General features: G+C 43.6%; 1 protein-coding gene across 1 annotated transcript in view; it reads right to left on the bottom strand.

Annotated features, from left to right (window-relative positions):
- The window catches only part of tbk1 (TANK-binding kinase 1), a 19,787-nt gene extending 3,328 nt beyond the window's left edge, over positions 1-16,459 (bottom strand). Inside the window, exons 1-13 of the mRNA XM_067490839.1 lie at positions 16,352-16,459; positions 13,368-13,474; positions 11,886-12,026; positions 11,545-11,674; positions 10,257-10,438; positions 9,130-9,290; positions 8,940-9,050; positions 8,569-8,748; positions 7,970-8,166; positions 7,509-7,567; positions 7,285-7,376; positions 713-814; positions 551-626 (exon numbers count right to left, since the gene is read on the bottom strand). Coding sequence (XP_067346940.1) covers positions 551-626; positions 713-814; positions 7,285-7,376; positions 7,509-7,567; positions 7,970-8,166; positions 8,569-8,748; positions 8,940-9,050; positions 9,130-9,290; positions 10,257-10,438; positions 11,545-11,674; positions 11,886-12,026; positions 13,368-13,454 — 1,518 coding nt within the window. The 5' untranslated portion in view covers positions 13,455-13,474; positions 16,352-16,459. The remainder of the gene's footprint in view (positions 1-550; positions 627-712; positions 815-7,284; positions 7,377-7,508; positions 7,568-7,969; positions 8,167-8,568; positions 8,749-8,939; positions 9,051-9,129; positions 9,291-10,256; positions 10,439-11,544; positions 11,675-11,885; positions 12,027-13,367; positions 13,475-16,351) is intronic.

The raw sequence follows: 16,459 nt of genomic DNA, 5'->3' as shown, positions 1-16,459 counted from the left end.
TCACATGTGTGCGGCTTAACCGCAACTGAAACAGCTGTGAAGTTTTCTTTTCTTACACTGTTGTAAATCCTTAGCAACCACCAATTAGCCACAACATTAATACCAGTGGAGGAGCAGGGTCAGCACGTGCAGTCTGCAGCTACCCAGCAACATGTGATGCTGTGCACAAACTCAGTCCTCAACTAAAACTGAAGCAATTGTCCACTTCAAATGCCAGTTGTGTGCAGTAGTTATGAAACTGCCGATGAAGGTGGAGCTGATTTTAACCACTTCGTGCTGACAGATGGTTAAACTATTACAGCATTTATTAGTTCAGAATATTTTGTAGAAACCAGCAGGTGGTGTAATGTTGTGGATGATCGGTGTTTGCTGCCTTAAGAACTACCTGAAACATATTTTACCACATACTAATACTTTAGAAACTAAAGCCATCTTAAAACTCACATTTTAGGAACTAGTATAACTGTTGCAGTAACCTGTGAAATTCCCTTCATCCTGTGATGCATAGGCCCATAAACCAATATCCGTGTGCAGCGATGTGAGGACTCACCCTGAGAACTTTCTTGTGCATGTCTGAGATCTCATCATACTCCGCTGACATGTTGGCCTGCATCAACATCTCGAACCTGCTCAGCATCAGAGGAGATGACCACGATGAGCCTACTTCAGTTACTGTGTTTTTCCATAGTGCAAAGGTTAGTGTGTCACTCACATCTGCTCGGTTTTCTCCAGTATCTGTTTGCAGTAGTTACAAAGATGGAAGACCTCTGACTTCTTGTGTTGAATCTCACTGTAGTCCTCCTTCATCAGCTCACTGGTTACAAAGTAATAATCAGATCCTATTTTTATTATCAGCACACAAGCAGCAACGGTATATACTGTGTATACGCAGAACTAAAAGGGACCAACAGTGGTTGATAATATTGTGTATTAAGTTGATTCACAGGTTAAACATTTAATTAAAGCATTTTTGATAAAGACACATTCCCAAGCAGGGTCACGCGTTTTCATCCTGAAAAACTGGCCAGTTAAGTTCAAAACTTTGCATCCCCTTTGAAAAGACAATTTTAATTTCATTTACGTAATAATGCACGTTCAGCTGGTCCAAATGTTCTTTCATCGTCAGACGTAACAGGAAGTCAGAGTGCTTCAGAGGGTTACAATGCAAAGTTTGATTCCCCTTTAAGAAATGTTGTCCTCCTTTTGCCAGTCTAAGCTCCTCCACCCTCTGAGCAGCGTTTGTATTTTAGGTGTAATTCTAGCTCGTTCTTCATGACAGGAGTGATGAAAACTTTAGCAATTTTCCTCTTACACACTCCTCAAGCATTTGCTACTGGATCTAAATCTGTTTTACTGCCATGACGACATAAGGAGACGCAATTTTTTTTCACTCAACTGTATATTGGAACGATGGTAGAAAACAGGAATTTAGCCACGTGTAAACTAAGAACTACTACTACTACTACTACTACCACCTTAAAAACCTTAGCAACCATTATGTATTGACCTCAGTAATCTTAAAGCTGATGCCAGATGAACTACTACCACCTTAAAACACCTTAACAACTGATCACTAATGTGCCTAATGTCCCCTTAGGAACGTGGCTCTCACACCTGTCGCCTTCTGCAACGAAGTCAGAACAGATGCTTCAAAGTAAGTTTCAGTTACAGCTTTTCTGAATTCTCTCTTCATTTGTTACAAACCCTGTGATCACACACTCGCGCTGAGAGACAGGTAGGTAGGTAGGTAGAGGAGTGAGTGAGTAGGTAGAGGAGTGAGTACGTAGGTAGGGAGGGGAGTGAGTAGGTAGAGGAGTGAGTACGTAGGTAGGGAGGGGAGTGAGTAGGTAGAGGAGTGAGTGGGTAGGTAGAGGAGTGAGTACGTAGGTAGGGAGGGGAGTGAGTAGGTAGAGGAGTGAGTACGTAGGTAGGGAGGGGAGTGAGTAGCTAGGTAGAGGAGTGAGTAGGTAGGTAGGTAGAGGAGTGAGTAGGTAAAGGAGTAGCTAGGTAGAGGAGTGAGTAGGTAGGTAGAGGAGTAAGTAGGTAGAGGAGTGAGTAGGTAGGTAGGTAGAGGAGTAAGTAGCTAGGTAGAGGAGTAAGTAGGTAGGTAGGGGAGTAGGTAGGGAGAGGAGTAAGTAGGTAGAGGAGTGAGTAGGTAGGTAGGTAGAGGAGTAAGTAGCTAGGTAGAGGAGTAAGTAGGTAGGTAGGGGAGTAGGTAGGGAGAGGAGTAAGTAGGTAGGTAGAGGAGTGAGTAGGTAGGGAGAGGAGTAAGTACGTAGGTAGAGGAGTAGGTAGGTAGGGGAGTAAGTAGGTAGGTAGAGGAGTGAGTAGGTAGGGAGAGGAGTAAGTACGTAGGTAGAGGAGTAAGTAGGTAGAGGAGTAAGTAGGTAGGTACAGGAGTAGGTAGGTAGGGGAGTGAGTAGGTAGGTAGAGGAGTAGGTAGCTAGGTAGAGGAGTGAGTAGGTAGGTAGAGGAGTAAGTACGTAGGTAGAGGAGTAGGTAGGTAGGGGAGTAAGTACGTAGGTGGAGGAGTGAGTAGGTAGGTAGAGGAGTAAGTAGGTAGGTAGAGGAGTGAGTAGGTAGGTACAGGAGTAGGTAGGTAGGGGAGTAAGTAGGTAGGTAGAGGAGTAGGTAGGTAGGGGAGTAAGTACGTAGGTGGAGGAGTGAGTAGGTAGGTAGAGGAGTAAGTAGGTAGGTAGGTGGAGGAGTGAGTAGGTAGGGGAGTAAGTAGGTAGGTAGGTAGAGGAGTGAGTAGGTAGGTAGGTGGAGGAATGAGTAGGTAGGTAGAGGAGTAAGTACGTAGGTGGAGGAGTGAGTAGGTAGGTAGAGGAGTAAGTAGGTAGGTAGAGGAGTGAGTAGGTAGGTAGGTGGAGGAGTGAGTAGGTAGGTAGAGGAGTGAGTAGGTAGGTAGAGGAGTGAGTAGGTAGGTAGAGGAGTAAGTACGTAGGTAGAGGAGTAGGTAGGTAGGTAGAGGAGTGAGTAGGTAGGTACAGGAGTAGGTAGGTAGGGAGAGGAGTAGGTAGCTAGGTAGAGGAGTGAGTAGGTAGGTAGAGGAGTAAGTACGTAGGTAGAGGAGTAGGTAGGTAGGTAGAGGAGTGAGTAGGTAGGTAGAGGAGTAAGTAGGTAGGTAGAGGAGTGAGTAGGTAGGTACAGGAGTAGGTAGGTAGGGAGAGGAGTAGGTAGCTAGGTAGAGGAGTGAGTAGGTAGGTAGAGGAGTAAGTACGTAGGTAGAGGAGTAGGTAGGTAGGGGAGTAAGTAGGTAGGTAGAGGAGTGAGTAGGTAGGTAGAGGAGTAAGTAGGTAGGTAGAGGAGTGAGTAGGTAGGTACAGGAGTAGGTAGGTAGGTAGAGGAGTGAGTAGGTAGGTAGAGGAGTGAGTAGGTAGGTAGAGGAGTAAGTACGTAGGTAGAGGAGTAGGTAGGTAGGTAGAGGAGTGAGTAGGTAGGTAGAGGAGTAAGTAGGTAGGTAGAGGAGTGAGTAGGTAGGTACAGGAGTAGGTAGGTAGGGAGAGGAGTAGGTAGCTAGGTAGAGGAGTGAGTAGGTAGGTAGAGGAGTAAGTACGTAGGTAGAGGAGTAGGTAGGTAGGGGAGTGAGTAGGTAGGTAGAGGAGTGAGTAGGTAGGTAGAGGAGTAAGTAGGTAGGTAGAGGAGTGAGTAGGTAGGTAGAGGAGTAAGTACGTAGGTAGAGGAGTAGGTAGGTAGAGGAGTGAGTAGGTAGGTAGGTAGAGGAGTAGGTAGGTAGGGAGGGGAGTAAGTAGCTAGGTAGAGGAGTGAGTAGGTAGGTAGGTGGAGGAGTGAGTAGGTAGGTAGAGGAGTAAGTAGGTAGGTAGGTAGGTAGAGGAGTGAGTAGGTAGGGGAGTAAGTAGGTAGGTAGGTAGGTAGAGGAGTGAGTAGGTAGGTAGAGGAGTAAGTAGGTAGGTAGAGGAGTAAGTAGGTAGGTAGGTGGAGGAGTGAGTAGGTAGGGGAGTAAGTAGGTAGGTAGGTAGAGGAGTGAGTAGGTAGGTAGGTGGAGGAATGAGTAGGTAGGTAGAGGAGTAGGTAGGGAGAGGAGTAAGTAGGTAGGTAGAGGAGTGAGTAGGTAGGTAGAGGAGTAAGTAGGTAGGTAGGGGAGTAGGTAGGGAGAGGAGTAAGTAGGTAGGTAGAGGAGTGAGTAGGTAGGGGAGTAAGTAGGTAGGTAGGTAGAGGAGTGAGTAGGTAGGTAGGGGAGTAGGTAGGGAGAGGAGTAAGTAGGTAGGTAGAGGAGTGAGTAGGTAGGTAGGTGGGTAGGTAGGTGGAGGAGTGAGTAGGTAGGTAGAGGAGTGAGTAGGTAGGTAGAGGAGTAGGTAGGTAGGTAGGTAGAGGAGTGAGTAGGTAGGGGAGTAAGTAGGTAGGTAGGTAGAGGAGTGAGTAGGTAGGTAGGGGAGTAGGTAGGGAGAGGAGTAAGTAGGTAGGTAGAGGAGTGAGTAGGTAGGTAGGTGGAGGAGTGAGTAGGTAGGTAGAGGAGTGAGTAGGTAGGTAGAGGAGTAGGTAGGTAGGTAGGTAGAGGAGTGAGTAGGTAGGGGAGTAAGTAGGTAGGTAGGTAGAGGAGTGAGTAGGTAGGTAGGGGAGTAGGTAGGGAGAGGAGTAAGTAGGTAGGTAGAGGAGTGAGTAGGTAGGTAGGGGAGTAGGTAGGTAGGGGAGTAAGTAGGTAGGTAGAGGAGTGAGTAGGTAGGTAGGTGGAGGAGTGAGTAGGTAGGTAGAGGAGTGAGTAGGTAGGTAGAGGAGTGAGTAGGTAGGTAGAGGAGTAAGTACGTAGGTAGAGGAGTAGGTAGGTAGGTAGGTAGAGGAGTGAGTAGGTAGGGGAGTAAGTAGGTAGGTAGGTAGGTAGGTAGAGGAGTGAGTAGGTAGGTAGGGGAGTAGGTAGGGAGAGGAGTGAGTAGGTAGGGAGAGGAGTAAGTAGGTAGGTAGAGGAGTGAGTAGGTAGGTAGAGGAGTAAGTACGTAGGTAGAGGAGTAGGTAGGTAGGTAGGTAGAGGAGTGAGTAGGTAGGTAGGTAGAGGAGTAGGTAGGTAGGGAGGGGAGTAAGTAGCTAGGTAGAGGAGTGAGTAGGTAGGTAGGTGGAGGAGTGAGTAGGTAGGTAGGGGAGTAAGTAGGTAGGTAGAGGAGTGAGTAGGTAGGTAGAGGAGTAAGTAGGTAGGTAGGGGAGTAGGTAGGGAGAGGAGTAAGTAGGTAGGTAGAGGAGTGAGTAGGTAGGTAGAGGAGTAAGTAGGTAGGTAGGGGAGTAGGTAGGGAGAGGAGTAAGTAGGTAGGTAGAGGAGTGAGTAGGTAGGTAGGTGGAGGAGTGAGTAGGTAGGTAGAGGAGTGAGTAGGTAGGTAGAGGAGTAGGTAGGTAGGTAGGTAGAGGAGTGAGTAGGTAGGGGAGTAAGTAGGTAGGTAGAGGAGTGAGTAGGTAGGTAGGGGAGTAGGTAGGTAGGGGAGTAAGTAGGTAGGTAGAGGAGTGAGTAGGTAGGTAGGTGGAGGAGTGAGTAGGTAGGTAGAGGAGTGAGTAGGTAGGTAGAGGAGTGAGTAGGTAGGTAGAGGAGTAAGTACGTAGGTAGAGGAGTAGGTAGGTAGGTAGGTAGAGGAGTGAGTAGGTAGGGGAGTAAGTAGGTAGGTAGGTAGGTAGGTAGAGGAGTGAGTAGGTAGGTAGGGGAGTAGGTAGGGAGAGGAGTAAGTAGGTAGGTAGAGGAGTGAGTAGGTAGGTAGAGGAGTAAGTAGGTAGGTAGGGGAGTAGGTAGGGAGAGGAGTAAGTAGGTAGGTAGAGGAGTGAGTAGGTAGGTAGAGGAGTAAGTACGTAGGTAGAGGAGTAGGTAGGTAGGTAGGTAGAGGAGTGAGTAGGTAGGTAGGTAGAGGAGTAGGTAGGTAGGGAGGGGAGTAAGTAGCTAGGTAGAGGAGTGAGTAGGTAGGTAGGTGGAGGAGTGAGTAGGTAGGTAGGGGAGTAAGTAGGTAGGTAGAGGAGTGAGTAAGTAGGTAGGTAGGGGAGTAGGTAGGGAGAGGAGTAAGTAGGTAGGTAGAGGAGTGAGTAGGTAGGTAGAGGAGTAAGTAGGTAGGTAGGGGAGTAGGTAGGGAGAGGAGTGAGTAGGTAGGTAGGGGAGTAGGTAGGTAGGTAGGTAGAGGAGTGAGTAGGTAGGGGAGTAAGTAGGTAGGTAGGTAGGTAGGTAGAGGAGTGAGTAGGTAGGTAGGGGAGTAGGTAGGGAGAGGAGTAAGTAGGTAGGTAGAGGAGTGAGTAGGTAGGTAGAGGAGTAAGTAGGTAGGTAGGGGAGTAGGTAGGGAGAGGAGTAAGTAGGTAGGTAGGGGAGTAGGTAGGTAGGGGAGTAAGTAGGTAGGTAGAGGAGTGAGTAGGTAGGTAGGTGGAGGAGTGAGTAGGTAGGTAGAGGAGTGAGTAGGTAGGTAGAGGAGTGAGTAGGTAGGTAGAGGAGTAAGTACGTAGGTAGAGGAGTAGGTAGGTAGGTAGGTAGAGGAGTGAGTAGGTAGGGGAGTAAGTAGGTAGGTAGGTAGGTAGGTAGAGGAGTGAGTAGGTAGGTAGGGGAGTAGGTAGGGAGAGGAGTAAGTAGGTAGGTAGAGGAGTGAGTAGGTAGGTAGAGGAGTAAGTAGGTAGGTAGGGGAGTAGGTAGGGAGAGGAGTAAGTAGGTAGGTAGAGGAGTGAGTAGGTAGGTAGAGGAGTAAGTACGTAGGTAGAGGAGTAGGTAGGTAGGTAGGTAGAGGAGTGAGTAGGTAGGTAGGTAGAGGAGTAGGTAGGTAGGGAGGGGAGTAAGTAGCTAGGTAGAGGAGTGAGTAGGTAGGTAGGTGGAGGAGTGAGTAGGTAGGTAGGGGAGTAAGTAGGTAGGTAGAGGAGTGAGTAGGTAGGTAGAGGAGTAAGTAGGTAGGTAGGGGAGTAGGTAGGGAGAGGAGTAAGTAGGTAGGTAGAGGAGTGAGTAGGTAGGTAGAGGAGTAAGTACGTAGGTAGAGGAGTAGGTAGGTAGGTAGGTAGAGGAGTGAGTAGGTAGGTAGGTAGAGGAGTAGGTAGGTAGGGAGGGGAGTAAGTAGCTAGGTAGAGGAGTGAGTAGGTAGGTAGAGGAGTAAGTAGGTAGGTAGAGGAGTGAGTAGGTAGGTAGAGGAGTAGGTAGGGAGAGGAGTGAGTAGGTAGGTAGAGGAGTGAGTAGGTAGGTAGAGGAGTAAGTAGGTAGGTAGAGGAGTGAGTAGGTAGGTAGAGGAGTAAGTAGGTAGGTAGAGGAGTGAGTAGGTAGGGGAGTAAGTAGGTAGGTGTGTGAGTGTGTCACTCTCTCTCACACACACACACACGTGAACTTACATTAATCCTCTAACTCCTTTTCGCACCAGCTCCTGATAAACCAGCAGAGACTCTGAGGTTTTCCATAAATGCCCAACGTCACCTGCAAATGTCTGAACAGCAGCAGTAAGGTCAGGAAGGTTGTGGGGGGGAAACAAAAAACAAGACACATTTCTTTAAAGTAGCTGAACGTCCTCAATAAAATTAATTAAGCTAAATTATCAAACGCATCTTCAAATCAGTACCTTAGCGTAGCTGGCATCCAGGTCCAGATCATAGCGGGGCTGAACTTTAGGAGGACAGGCTGTGAAGACAAAATACCTGTGTTAAAATGTGGATCACTTTCCCTCGTAGAATAATGATGCAGGGTCTAATATTTGTATTTCTAAATCTCTGCTGAAAGGCCGATTTAACTGGAGCTTAAGCATCTTTTGTCTTTAATCACGAGTCCATGATGTTTTTATGACATTTCATCACCTGGGAAAAACTCACTTGACTTTTTTTATTAAAGCTAACTTGATTGCAAAATGCAGTTTGCAGGTTAGTGTGACTTTGAGGTTACATTACAAACTGCTCAAAGCTGTTAGACAAGTGAGATTGGGGTAAATTTTTCGAAATCAAAGTGGCCATAATGTGGACACCTGTAGTAAATCAACTTAAGCGTAAGGCCTTTCAGTACTGATGTACTAGTCTCGTGACTACGTACGGTCTTCGAAGATGAGTCCGACTGTGGCGACGGACTCGCGGCTGACGAGCATGATGGGGTTGTCTCTGGAGGTCTTGGGGAAATTCTTGGCCTGGCGGTTGGGTTCAAGGACGAGCCGGCGGCCCTCGTACAGCAGCTCCTGGTTGTACTGAGGAATGCTGGTCCTGCGGGCCAGCAGCTCCTGAAACAGAGGCACCCTGTGGACCAACAAGGAACAGCAGTTTTCTGATGCACGGGGGGTCGCAGGAACACAATGACACTATTCAAACTCTGGTTTGATCCTTCTTCTAGTAGTTGAAGTAGTACAACTACATTACTACTAGAGTATCTGTCTTTGTGATGTTGGTTCCTAGCAGTCTGACGTGTGTAAAACAAACAACTTCTGAGGAATAAAGTTATTTATGTATATTAGAAATATTCCCACTATAATGAAATCTTTTGAGATAAGTCAAATTATTTAAGTGTTGGATATGCGAGTTTTTAGGACACTAACATTTAGACCATTTACATGATAATGACGTGTTCCGAAAACTGTGATATTAAATTTGAGGATAAACAGATTTGAAAAGTATAAAGGATGTGAATTAGCTTCTTCTTACGTGTTGTATTCGTGGATGTAGACGTGGTGCAGCGTCGCCTGCTGCAGGCTGAAGACGTAGACGACGGTTCGGTGCAGGATGTCGTTGGTCTCAGCGAAGAACTGGTCGAAGCCCCAACATTTCTCCTGATCGGCCTCCAGGATGTTAGCGAGAACCGGAGTCAGGAGACTCTGAAGACCCCTGAAACAGGAGATCGCTGAATCAAACTCACGAAATAAAACGTTTCACGATTCTTATTAACCAAACCTCTCTCCTTTACGCATGCATTTACACTTTCTGTTGTGTTTGTTCGAATGTTAGATTAAAATTTCAACACAATAAAATGTGCAGAAAAACGAGACTTTGAAGTGTAATTACAGACTAGTTCTTACTTGGACAGACTGCAGGACACCGGCATCTCTGTGCTCCACTCAATCTTCCCATTCTCACATTTCTGATGACCGGAGATCGTCCCAGACGGTTTCTCTGTGATGATTTTGTACCTAAGGCAAACAAACACCCCCTCAGATGGTGGATTTCATTGTCCTTAGGATCCAGTTAAGGTTGACACTGTGCTCTTACATGACTTCTTTGTTCCTGCGTGGCCCCTCAAAGGGTCTGAAGGGAAGGCTGCCCGTGGCGGCGTGGTAAAACGTGACCCCAATGCTCCACAGATCCACCGTGGCTCCGTATTTCTTCTGGTGGTCTTTCCTCAGCACGGCCCGCTCGTACATATCAGGATGCTGCATAGAAAGTCAAACATTTTAAGGGAAATGAATTTGCTTTGTTACAGCCATTTTCTGAGCTAGACCACCACCAAATAAATGTATTGGTTATTTATTCAAACATCGCAAGATTAGGTTTGTATTTTACTAAACTGATTATGAAAAAAGTTCAGCTGCATCCCCAATTCATTAACCAAGCATCAAAATGATTTAAACCCCAATGAAAATATGTTTTAGCAAAGTTTGCATTTTTTGTTAGTTTAACAATCTAAAAAGCTCCATCCATCTAATGTTACATGATGTTCCTCCAAAGTAAACACAAAAAGCAACTTATGCTGACTATTTTCTGTCAACTTCTTGAACTAAGTTTCCATCTGTGTCTTTAAGAACCTTCCCCATCTTTGTCGTATCCTTGTCCTTCTTTGTGAAAGGACATGAGGTCTTCTTAGCCATAGGTGTAAAATGCAATCAAACGTGACACGCAACGAATCCCCGGCAGTTCAAAAATTTCAAGTGCTCCAACTCGTGAAGCAATTGATTAGTTGCGCCGAATGTACTTCAGACAAAACCCAGTTTTCCAACGTGTGCTCTGATGGGGTTCTAGTTGAATAATTTTAAAACTGGAGTTGTCAGAAGTTCTGTGTTGACTTTGGAGGAACATCTTAAGATTTTGCTGCAAACAGCAACAATACACCAGTATTTGCAGTGGGCACTGAATCATTTCTATTGTAACTGTAAAGTTTTGGTGCTCATTCTTTAAGACGATATTCAATACACAAGTTGTAAAACGTGAGCCAAGTTAAAAAACAGAAATTAACATAATTGTGAGTTGTAGCCGTATTATACTAATAACTGCTATACCAACAGAACTCATGAGTTTAATTTGGCCAATTTAACAACCACAATTACAACGTACTCAAATAGTGGAAAACAAATTGTGGCTGTGAAAAACTAAATTACAGACAGATTTGTGACTCTCCTCACCAGGTATTCCTCTGTGCCATACAGCGACACAAACTGCTCATCATCATCCAGCTCTCTGGCTGCTCCAAAGTCCGTCAGCTTGTACACAGAGCGTCCGTCCTCTCCGATTACTCTCATGATGTTCCCTGGTTTAATGTCCCGATGGACGATGCCGTACTCCCTCAGGTGGTTCATGCCTGCAACTGGAGGTGGTGCAGCGGCCAATCGCAGAATTAAGTGTCGGTAAAAGTGTCACAATATACATTAGAATATATTTGCTTAACAGTACATGGGGTCAGTTATTTATCGCATGTAATATTTCTCATTTCTTACCATTTGTTTTTTTTGTCTTGACTACAATAAGACTCAAATATGTAATAAACTAAAATTACATTTTCAGAAAAAGGCTGATTTTATTTTTTACTAAAAAACTTGAGGTTAAACTTTCCTATTGTTAGTGTCTGTCAGTAATTTACAAGCATCAAGTTTAACATTTATAAAAGCTATAAACCTTTCACCTTGCTGTGTTTTCAGCTCTGTTGTTCAGTGTTTTTGCTCTTCTTTCTACTAACGTCTTAAACCAAAAAGTGCTAAGTGATTAAAAACTCAAAGGTAGAAGTGATTAGAAGTAAACCAAACAGTTACTACATCCCACTACTCTTTTAGTCTGTTCCATTTCTTTATCTACCAACAGCCTTAAACTTTATTTGGTCCAATTAATTTCATATGTGTTATTGTAGTATTTAAAATTGTCCTGTTCTTATCTACATCAAGGTTTTTTTAAACGATGGCAATACCTGAAAATTACCTTTTGTATTAATATTGTACAATCGATCAGTACATCCGTGTACATGGATGTAAAGTGTGACTAGTTTGTTATTTTCAATACACAAGTTGTAAAATGTGAGCAAAGTTAAAAAAAAAGAAAATGGAGCGAAATTATAAATTTACAGTAAAAAAAAGTCTGCATTTTTCTACAGGTAATAAAGTGAAAGGTTTATAACAGAAAACAAAATATGCAACCTGACAGATAAAAAATAAATAAATGTGTAAAAACTGTAGTCAGCATTTATGATCTATTAGTTTTTTGAGGGGATTCTCCAAACACAAACAGTGTGTCGTCATCCAACATTTACCACCTAAAAGATTCAGTGCAGATTAATGGTTTTTTGATGGATTAGTAAGTCTGAGCTTTAATATAACAAAGTTGTAGAGAGTAGAAATTAAAATCAAGATTTAAACTGATGCTTGTTTTTCCAAAATGCTCTGTAAACATAAAAAGACGCCAGGTCTACAAACGGTCCCTCACCCACATCATGAAGAACAATCAGGAACTCATCTTCTGGGAGTCCGTAAGCATTGGACGACTCCTCTAAAACTGTGTAGAGACTTCCACAGGGACAATACTCCATCACCAGGACCTTATGACGAGTATTGGACTGAGACGAGGAAGAGGAGGTTAGAAAGATTTGCATAGCCTGCTAAAACTTAACTTCACCATTACAACACTGATAATCTCCACCTTTTCACATCCTAAATCAATCAATCAAGAATATTTTCAAGTGTTAGTGACTTGACTGATGGCTAAATGTTCCACATCAGCCAGGTGTAGGAAGGTGCAAGGTCAGTAAACTTGGATCAGTTACTGACCTCTTCCTCCACAGCGAAGAGTTTGACGATGTTCTTGTGGTTTAGTTTCTTCAGGACCTCAAACTCTCTCATCTGGACGTCGAGTGGCCTCAGAAAACTCAGGTTGTTGAAGACTTTGACAGCGTAAAGATCCCCCGTTTTCTGCAAGAACACACATTTAGTTCTACATATATTAACAATACAGTTCTTTTTACAACTCTGTGTGTCTCCACCAAAACAAGGTTTCTCAGAGGAAATGTTGTCTGGGTCCTAATTTTTCCTCATTATTTTCTAGAAACAACTAAATATAAACAACAGTAGACATATTTGTCCTGGACATCACCACTTTGATTTTTTTTTTTTTTTTTGTGATTTTACCCCCCACCCCCCAAAAAAGTGAGAAACTGTCAGTGTTTTCATCTTGATGCTGAAAAAGAGAAAAACACTGCTGTAAAATGTCAAGTCTGAAATGTAGAAGTTCTTGTTACACAACCCAAGTTGGACTCTGAAAGTAAAGACACATTAAGAGAAACTTCAACATCTGTGTGCGACAGAAAGTCAAAATCATGCGTGAAGGAGAAGATGCAGCATGTAGCTGAGTCTGTGGTGGAATCTTCAGCTTTACGAGTAGGACACGTGAATTTAAGTAAAACCTTTGAGAGCTTTGCAGTAGACAACATTGCTGATAGGTTATAAAAAAAGAAATATCTGTGCTGTTAAGAGACGTGCAGCTGAGAGTATTTTCGGAACTAGGGCTCAATGATTTAATTTCATATTAGAGCAAATCTGAACTACGACAAGATAAGAAATTTGCACTTCATAGGAAATGTATAAAAGATCTTTGTTTCTCTGACATTGTCGTATAGTGCAAATCTCTTTGGAAGGACGATACAGTAATCGTGCTTGTAGGTACGGATAAACCCCACCCATGTAAAAACCCCCTTTGCTGAGTTCAGTCAACAGAAGAGCCGAGGCGTCGACACGAACGAGTCATCTGATCCCAAATCCAAACAAGAACAACAGGTTCAGACATCTCCCCTCACTTTAAAGATTTTTTGGGAAATTCCCTTTCAAACAGTTCAGAGCCTAAAGGTTTGAAATCTTCTACACCCAAACTATGATGTTTTATCTCTTAATTTAGTCTTTATTTAACCCTGAAAAACATCTTCATCCTGAAAAAACAAAAACTAAACTCATGTCTCACGTTTAGTTTCGTGTGCTCTAATGAACCCAGATGCAGCACATGTGGATCTCTCACGTCCACCATAGGACAGATACACGCTGCGAATGCGTTTAAAGGCGTCTCACAATACCACTGACTTGTGCTGAAAAATAGAACGGCTGTGGTGGAAGCATTGCTCAAATAACCAAATGACAGACGCCGATTGCTGGATCGCTTACAAACGTGATCAATCGCCTCCAACGGATCAGATCGAGCACAGAAACCTGGGATCTGAGTGCTACTGTGAAATCTGTCTCTAAATGGCATAGTTCAGTCTGTACCTTGTGTCGTCCACGGTAAACGTTGGCTGTCGCTCCCTGACCCAGCAGGTCCGAGATGAGCCACAGGTAGTTGGCGGTGCTCTGCATCCTGACAGCTGCAACTGATCCTGAAAACACACAACAAAGATCAACACGCCAGCAGTGGCTTCAAAAAGCAGGAACTGATGGACTGACGGCTGTCACAACACAAATCACGTCAGGACCTCAGCTTAGCTCCTGCTAAAACGGGATGTTCTTCCTCTAGTTTCACTTATTCATATAATAATTCAGTAACATAGTTGGGGATTTGAGTATCTCCACTCATATTACTGTTACTCGACTACAATTCAGAGTGACTTAGTCATCATTTCTTCTCCCGTTATGTTTCTGTAGCTCTGAAATCTAACAAACACCGATGAATCATTGTGGTCAGAACAAAAAGTGTGAAATTCTGCTCCACCTGCACCTGCTTCTGTTCCACACCAAGACTCTGTACTAACACTGATCTGTGTACTTAGATTTAATTAATCACTACAAATTTAGGAAAATTATTCTTTGATCAATTGCTTCACCGTGTGTCACTACAATACAGAGTAGGCACCTGGCTTTACTTCCGTACATGCTGATTATCTGGTTGAGAATTCTGCAGCCTCGTTACATGAAATACTTGACAGTGTTGCCCCTCTGAAAAAGAAGGCAGTAAACCAGAAGAGAGATCAATGGTATAGTTCACAAACTGCCAACATAAAACAGGCAACACTGAAGTTAGAAAGGAAGTGTTCTGTTCTCCTAATTTAGAAGAATCTCATTTATCCTGGAAAACAGGACAAAAACAACCCCCGGTTTCTTTCCAGCACTTTAGCCACAGTTCTGTTGAGCCTAGTATTCTCCAAACCCTGTCTCGACCCAGGTGTTTTTGCCAATTGCACACCAATATCCAATCTCCCCTTTATTTCTAAAATAATTGAAAAAGTAGTGGTAAAGCAGTTATGTTACCACCTGTACAGGAATCATTTGTATGAAGACTTTCAGTCAGGATTTAGAGTTCATCATAGTACAGAAACAGCACTGGTAAAAGTCACCAACGATCTTCTCATGGCCTCAGATAATGGACTCGTCTCTATACTTGTTCTGTTAGATCTTAGTGCTGCATTCGATACCATCGATCACAACATTTTATTACAGAGACTGGAACATGAAATTGGGATTAAAGGAACTGCGCTAGGTTGGTTTAAATCTTATCCGATATACTTCAATTTGTTCATGTTAATGGTGAATCCTCCACGCACACAAAGATTAGCCATTTCCACAAGGCTCTGTGTTCGGATCAATATGTCTCCTTTAGGCAACATAATACGAAAACACACCATACATTTCCATTGCTATGACACCCAGCCATTTCCATCTCTCGAACCAGGAAACAAACAAACACATTAACCAAACTTCAAGCGTGCCTACAGGTATAAAGGCCCGGATGTCCTACAATTTTCCACTTTTAAACACACAAAAACATCTCAGAAATAAAACATATAGTTACTCCAGATGCCATAACACTGGCCCGCAGTACAGGGAAGGAGTTATTTTTGACCAGGATTTGTCCTTTACCTCACATATAAAACAAATCTCTATAAACAGCCTTCTTCCACCTACGGAACATTGTTAGGAGCATCCTGTCTCAATGTGATGCCAAAAAACTGGTCCATGCATTTGTTGCCTCTAGGTTGGACTACTGTAATTCCCTACTTTCAGGATGCCCCAGTAACTAAAGAGCCTGCAATTAATCCAAAATGCTGCAGCAACAGTGCTGACTGGAATTTTTCACTTTCACTAGCTTCTCTCCATTGGCTTCCCATTAAATCTAGAATAGAATTTAAAACCCTGCTTCTTACATATAAAGCTCTGAATGGTCAGACTCCATCATATATAGAAGAACTCATAGCACCGTATCATCCCAGTAGACCCCCGGTCTCAGAATGCAGGCCTACTTGTGGTTCCCAGAATTTCCAAAGGTGGAATGGGAGGCAGAGCCTTTAGCTAAATTAGTCAAAAATCCGGTTTTTGAAGTGGTTGGAACCTGGAAAACACCTGTACTAGACTTGTACGCTTATATTATCAGCATGAGTTTAACAGAGTGTAATTAATTAATGAGGAAATCAGTTGCTCACTACTACTTTTGGACATAAAGTACATTTTTACAGCAGGTATTTCGTAGTTTATTTCAGTTCCTCTATTTGTGAAGGACTTTTTTAGGAAAATACTTCCCCCTTTTACTTGCGCATCAAGTCTTTGTACCTCTACCACGTCCTGGCAGCGGCCGATTGAAATGCTGCTTTCTTGTATAATTAATACTTCTAGTTCAAAGGTCGCGATACAGATGAAACGGTGAAGATAATGTTTATACTTCGAGGCCCGTCTGTCATTCTGTACGTCACAACGTCGCTGATTGTCGGTGGGAAATTCCCGTGTGAGGCCTGAAACAACAAAACCCTGCCTGGGTCCAATTCACGGTGATGTGGTAGATATTGTGGTTATTGGAGGTAGTTTCATTTAACTAAAAGTGCTCGTATGGATTTATAATCTTAAGAAAATCCACATCGTCACGGAGAAATTTCTACAAATCCACGACCGTGGCTTGAATAGAACATCCAACCAAATAGCAACTCAAACCAGTTAGCATTAGGTGCACAACATACACACACACACACACAGCGGAGTTAGTGACGAATTTAGCGGCTCTCTTTGAGTTTGACGTTAAAAACGTATTTAATGCGAGCAACGTTACCTGATATATTTTCGCTTTCTATCACTTTCGGCGGACATGGACGCTGTCACACAAACTCGAGCATTTAAACCCCCGCCGTGCTAACAAGCTAACCGTTCAATTTGACTGAAAATACCGGGTTCGCCAGCTGACGTGTCAAGCTATAAACCATTACCGCTGGATAAAGTATTATTATGATATTTTCGTATAAAATGTATCGTATTTATCTTGTTTATTTCCTCACCGTTCTTTCTCCGGCCGATTCCCCCTCTTCCTGTTCTCTGGTCATGTGACAGACGCGTCCAATCCCCGCTGAGTGTGCAGGAAGGCCGCGGTCCTCCTTTAAATCAGG

The sequence above is a fragment of the Channa argus genome, chromosome 21 (assembly GCF_033026475.1).
Source record: "Channa argus isolate prfri chromosome 21, Channa argus male v1.0, whole genome shotgun sequence".
Taxonomy (NCBI): domain Eukaryota; kingdom Metazoa; phylum Chordata; class Actinopteri; order Anabantiformes; family Channidae; genus Channa; species Channa argus.
The sequence above is the reverse complement of the archived record's forward strand: the minus strand, read 5'-3'. Positions and strand labels throughout refer to the sequence as shown.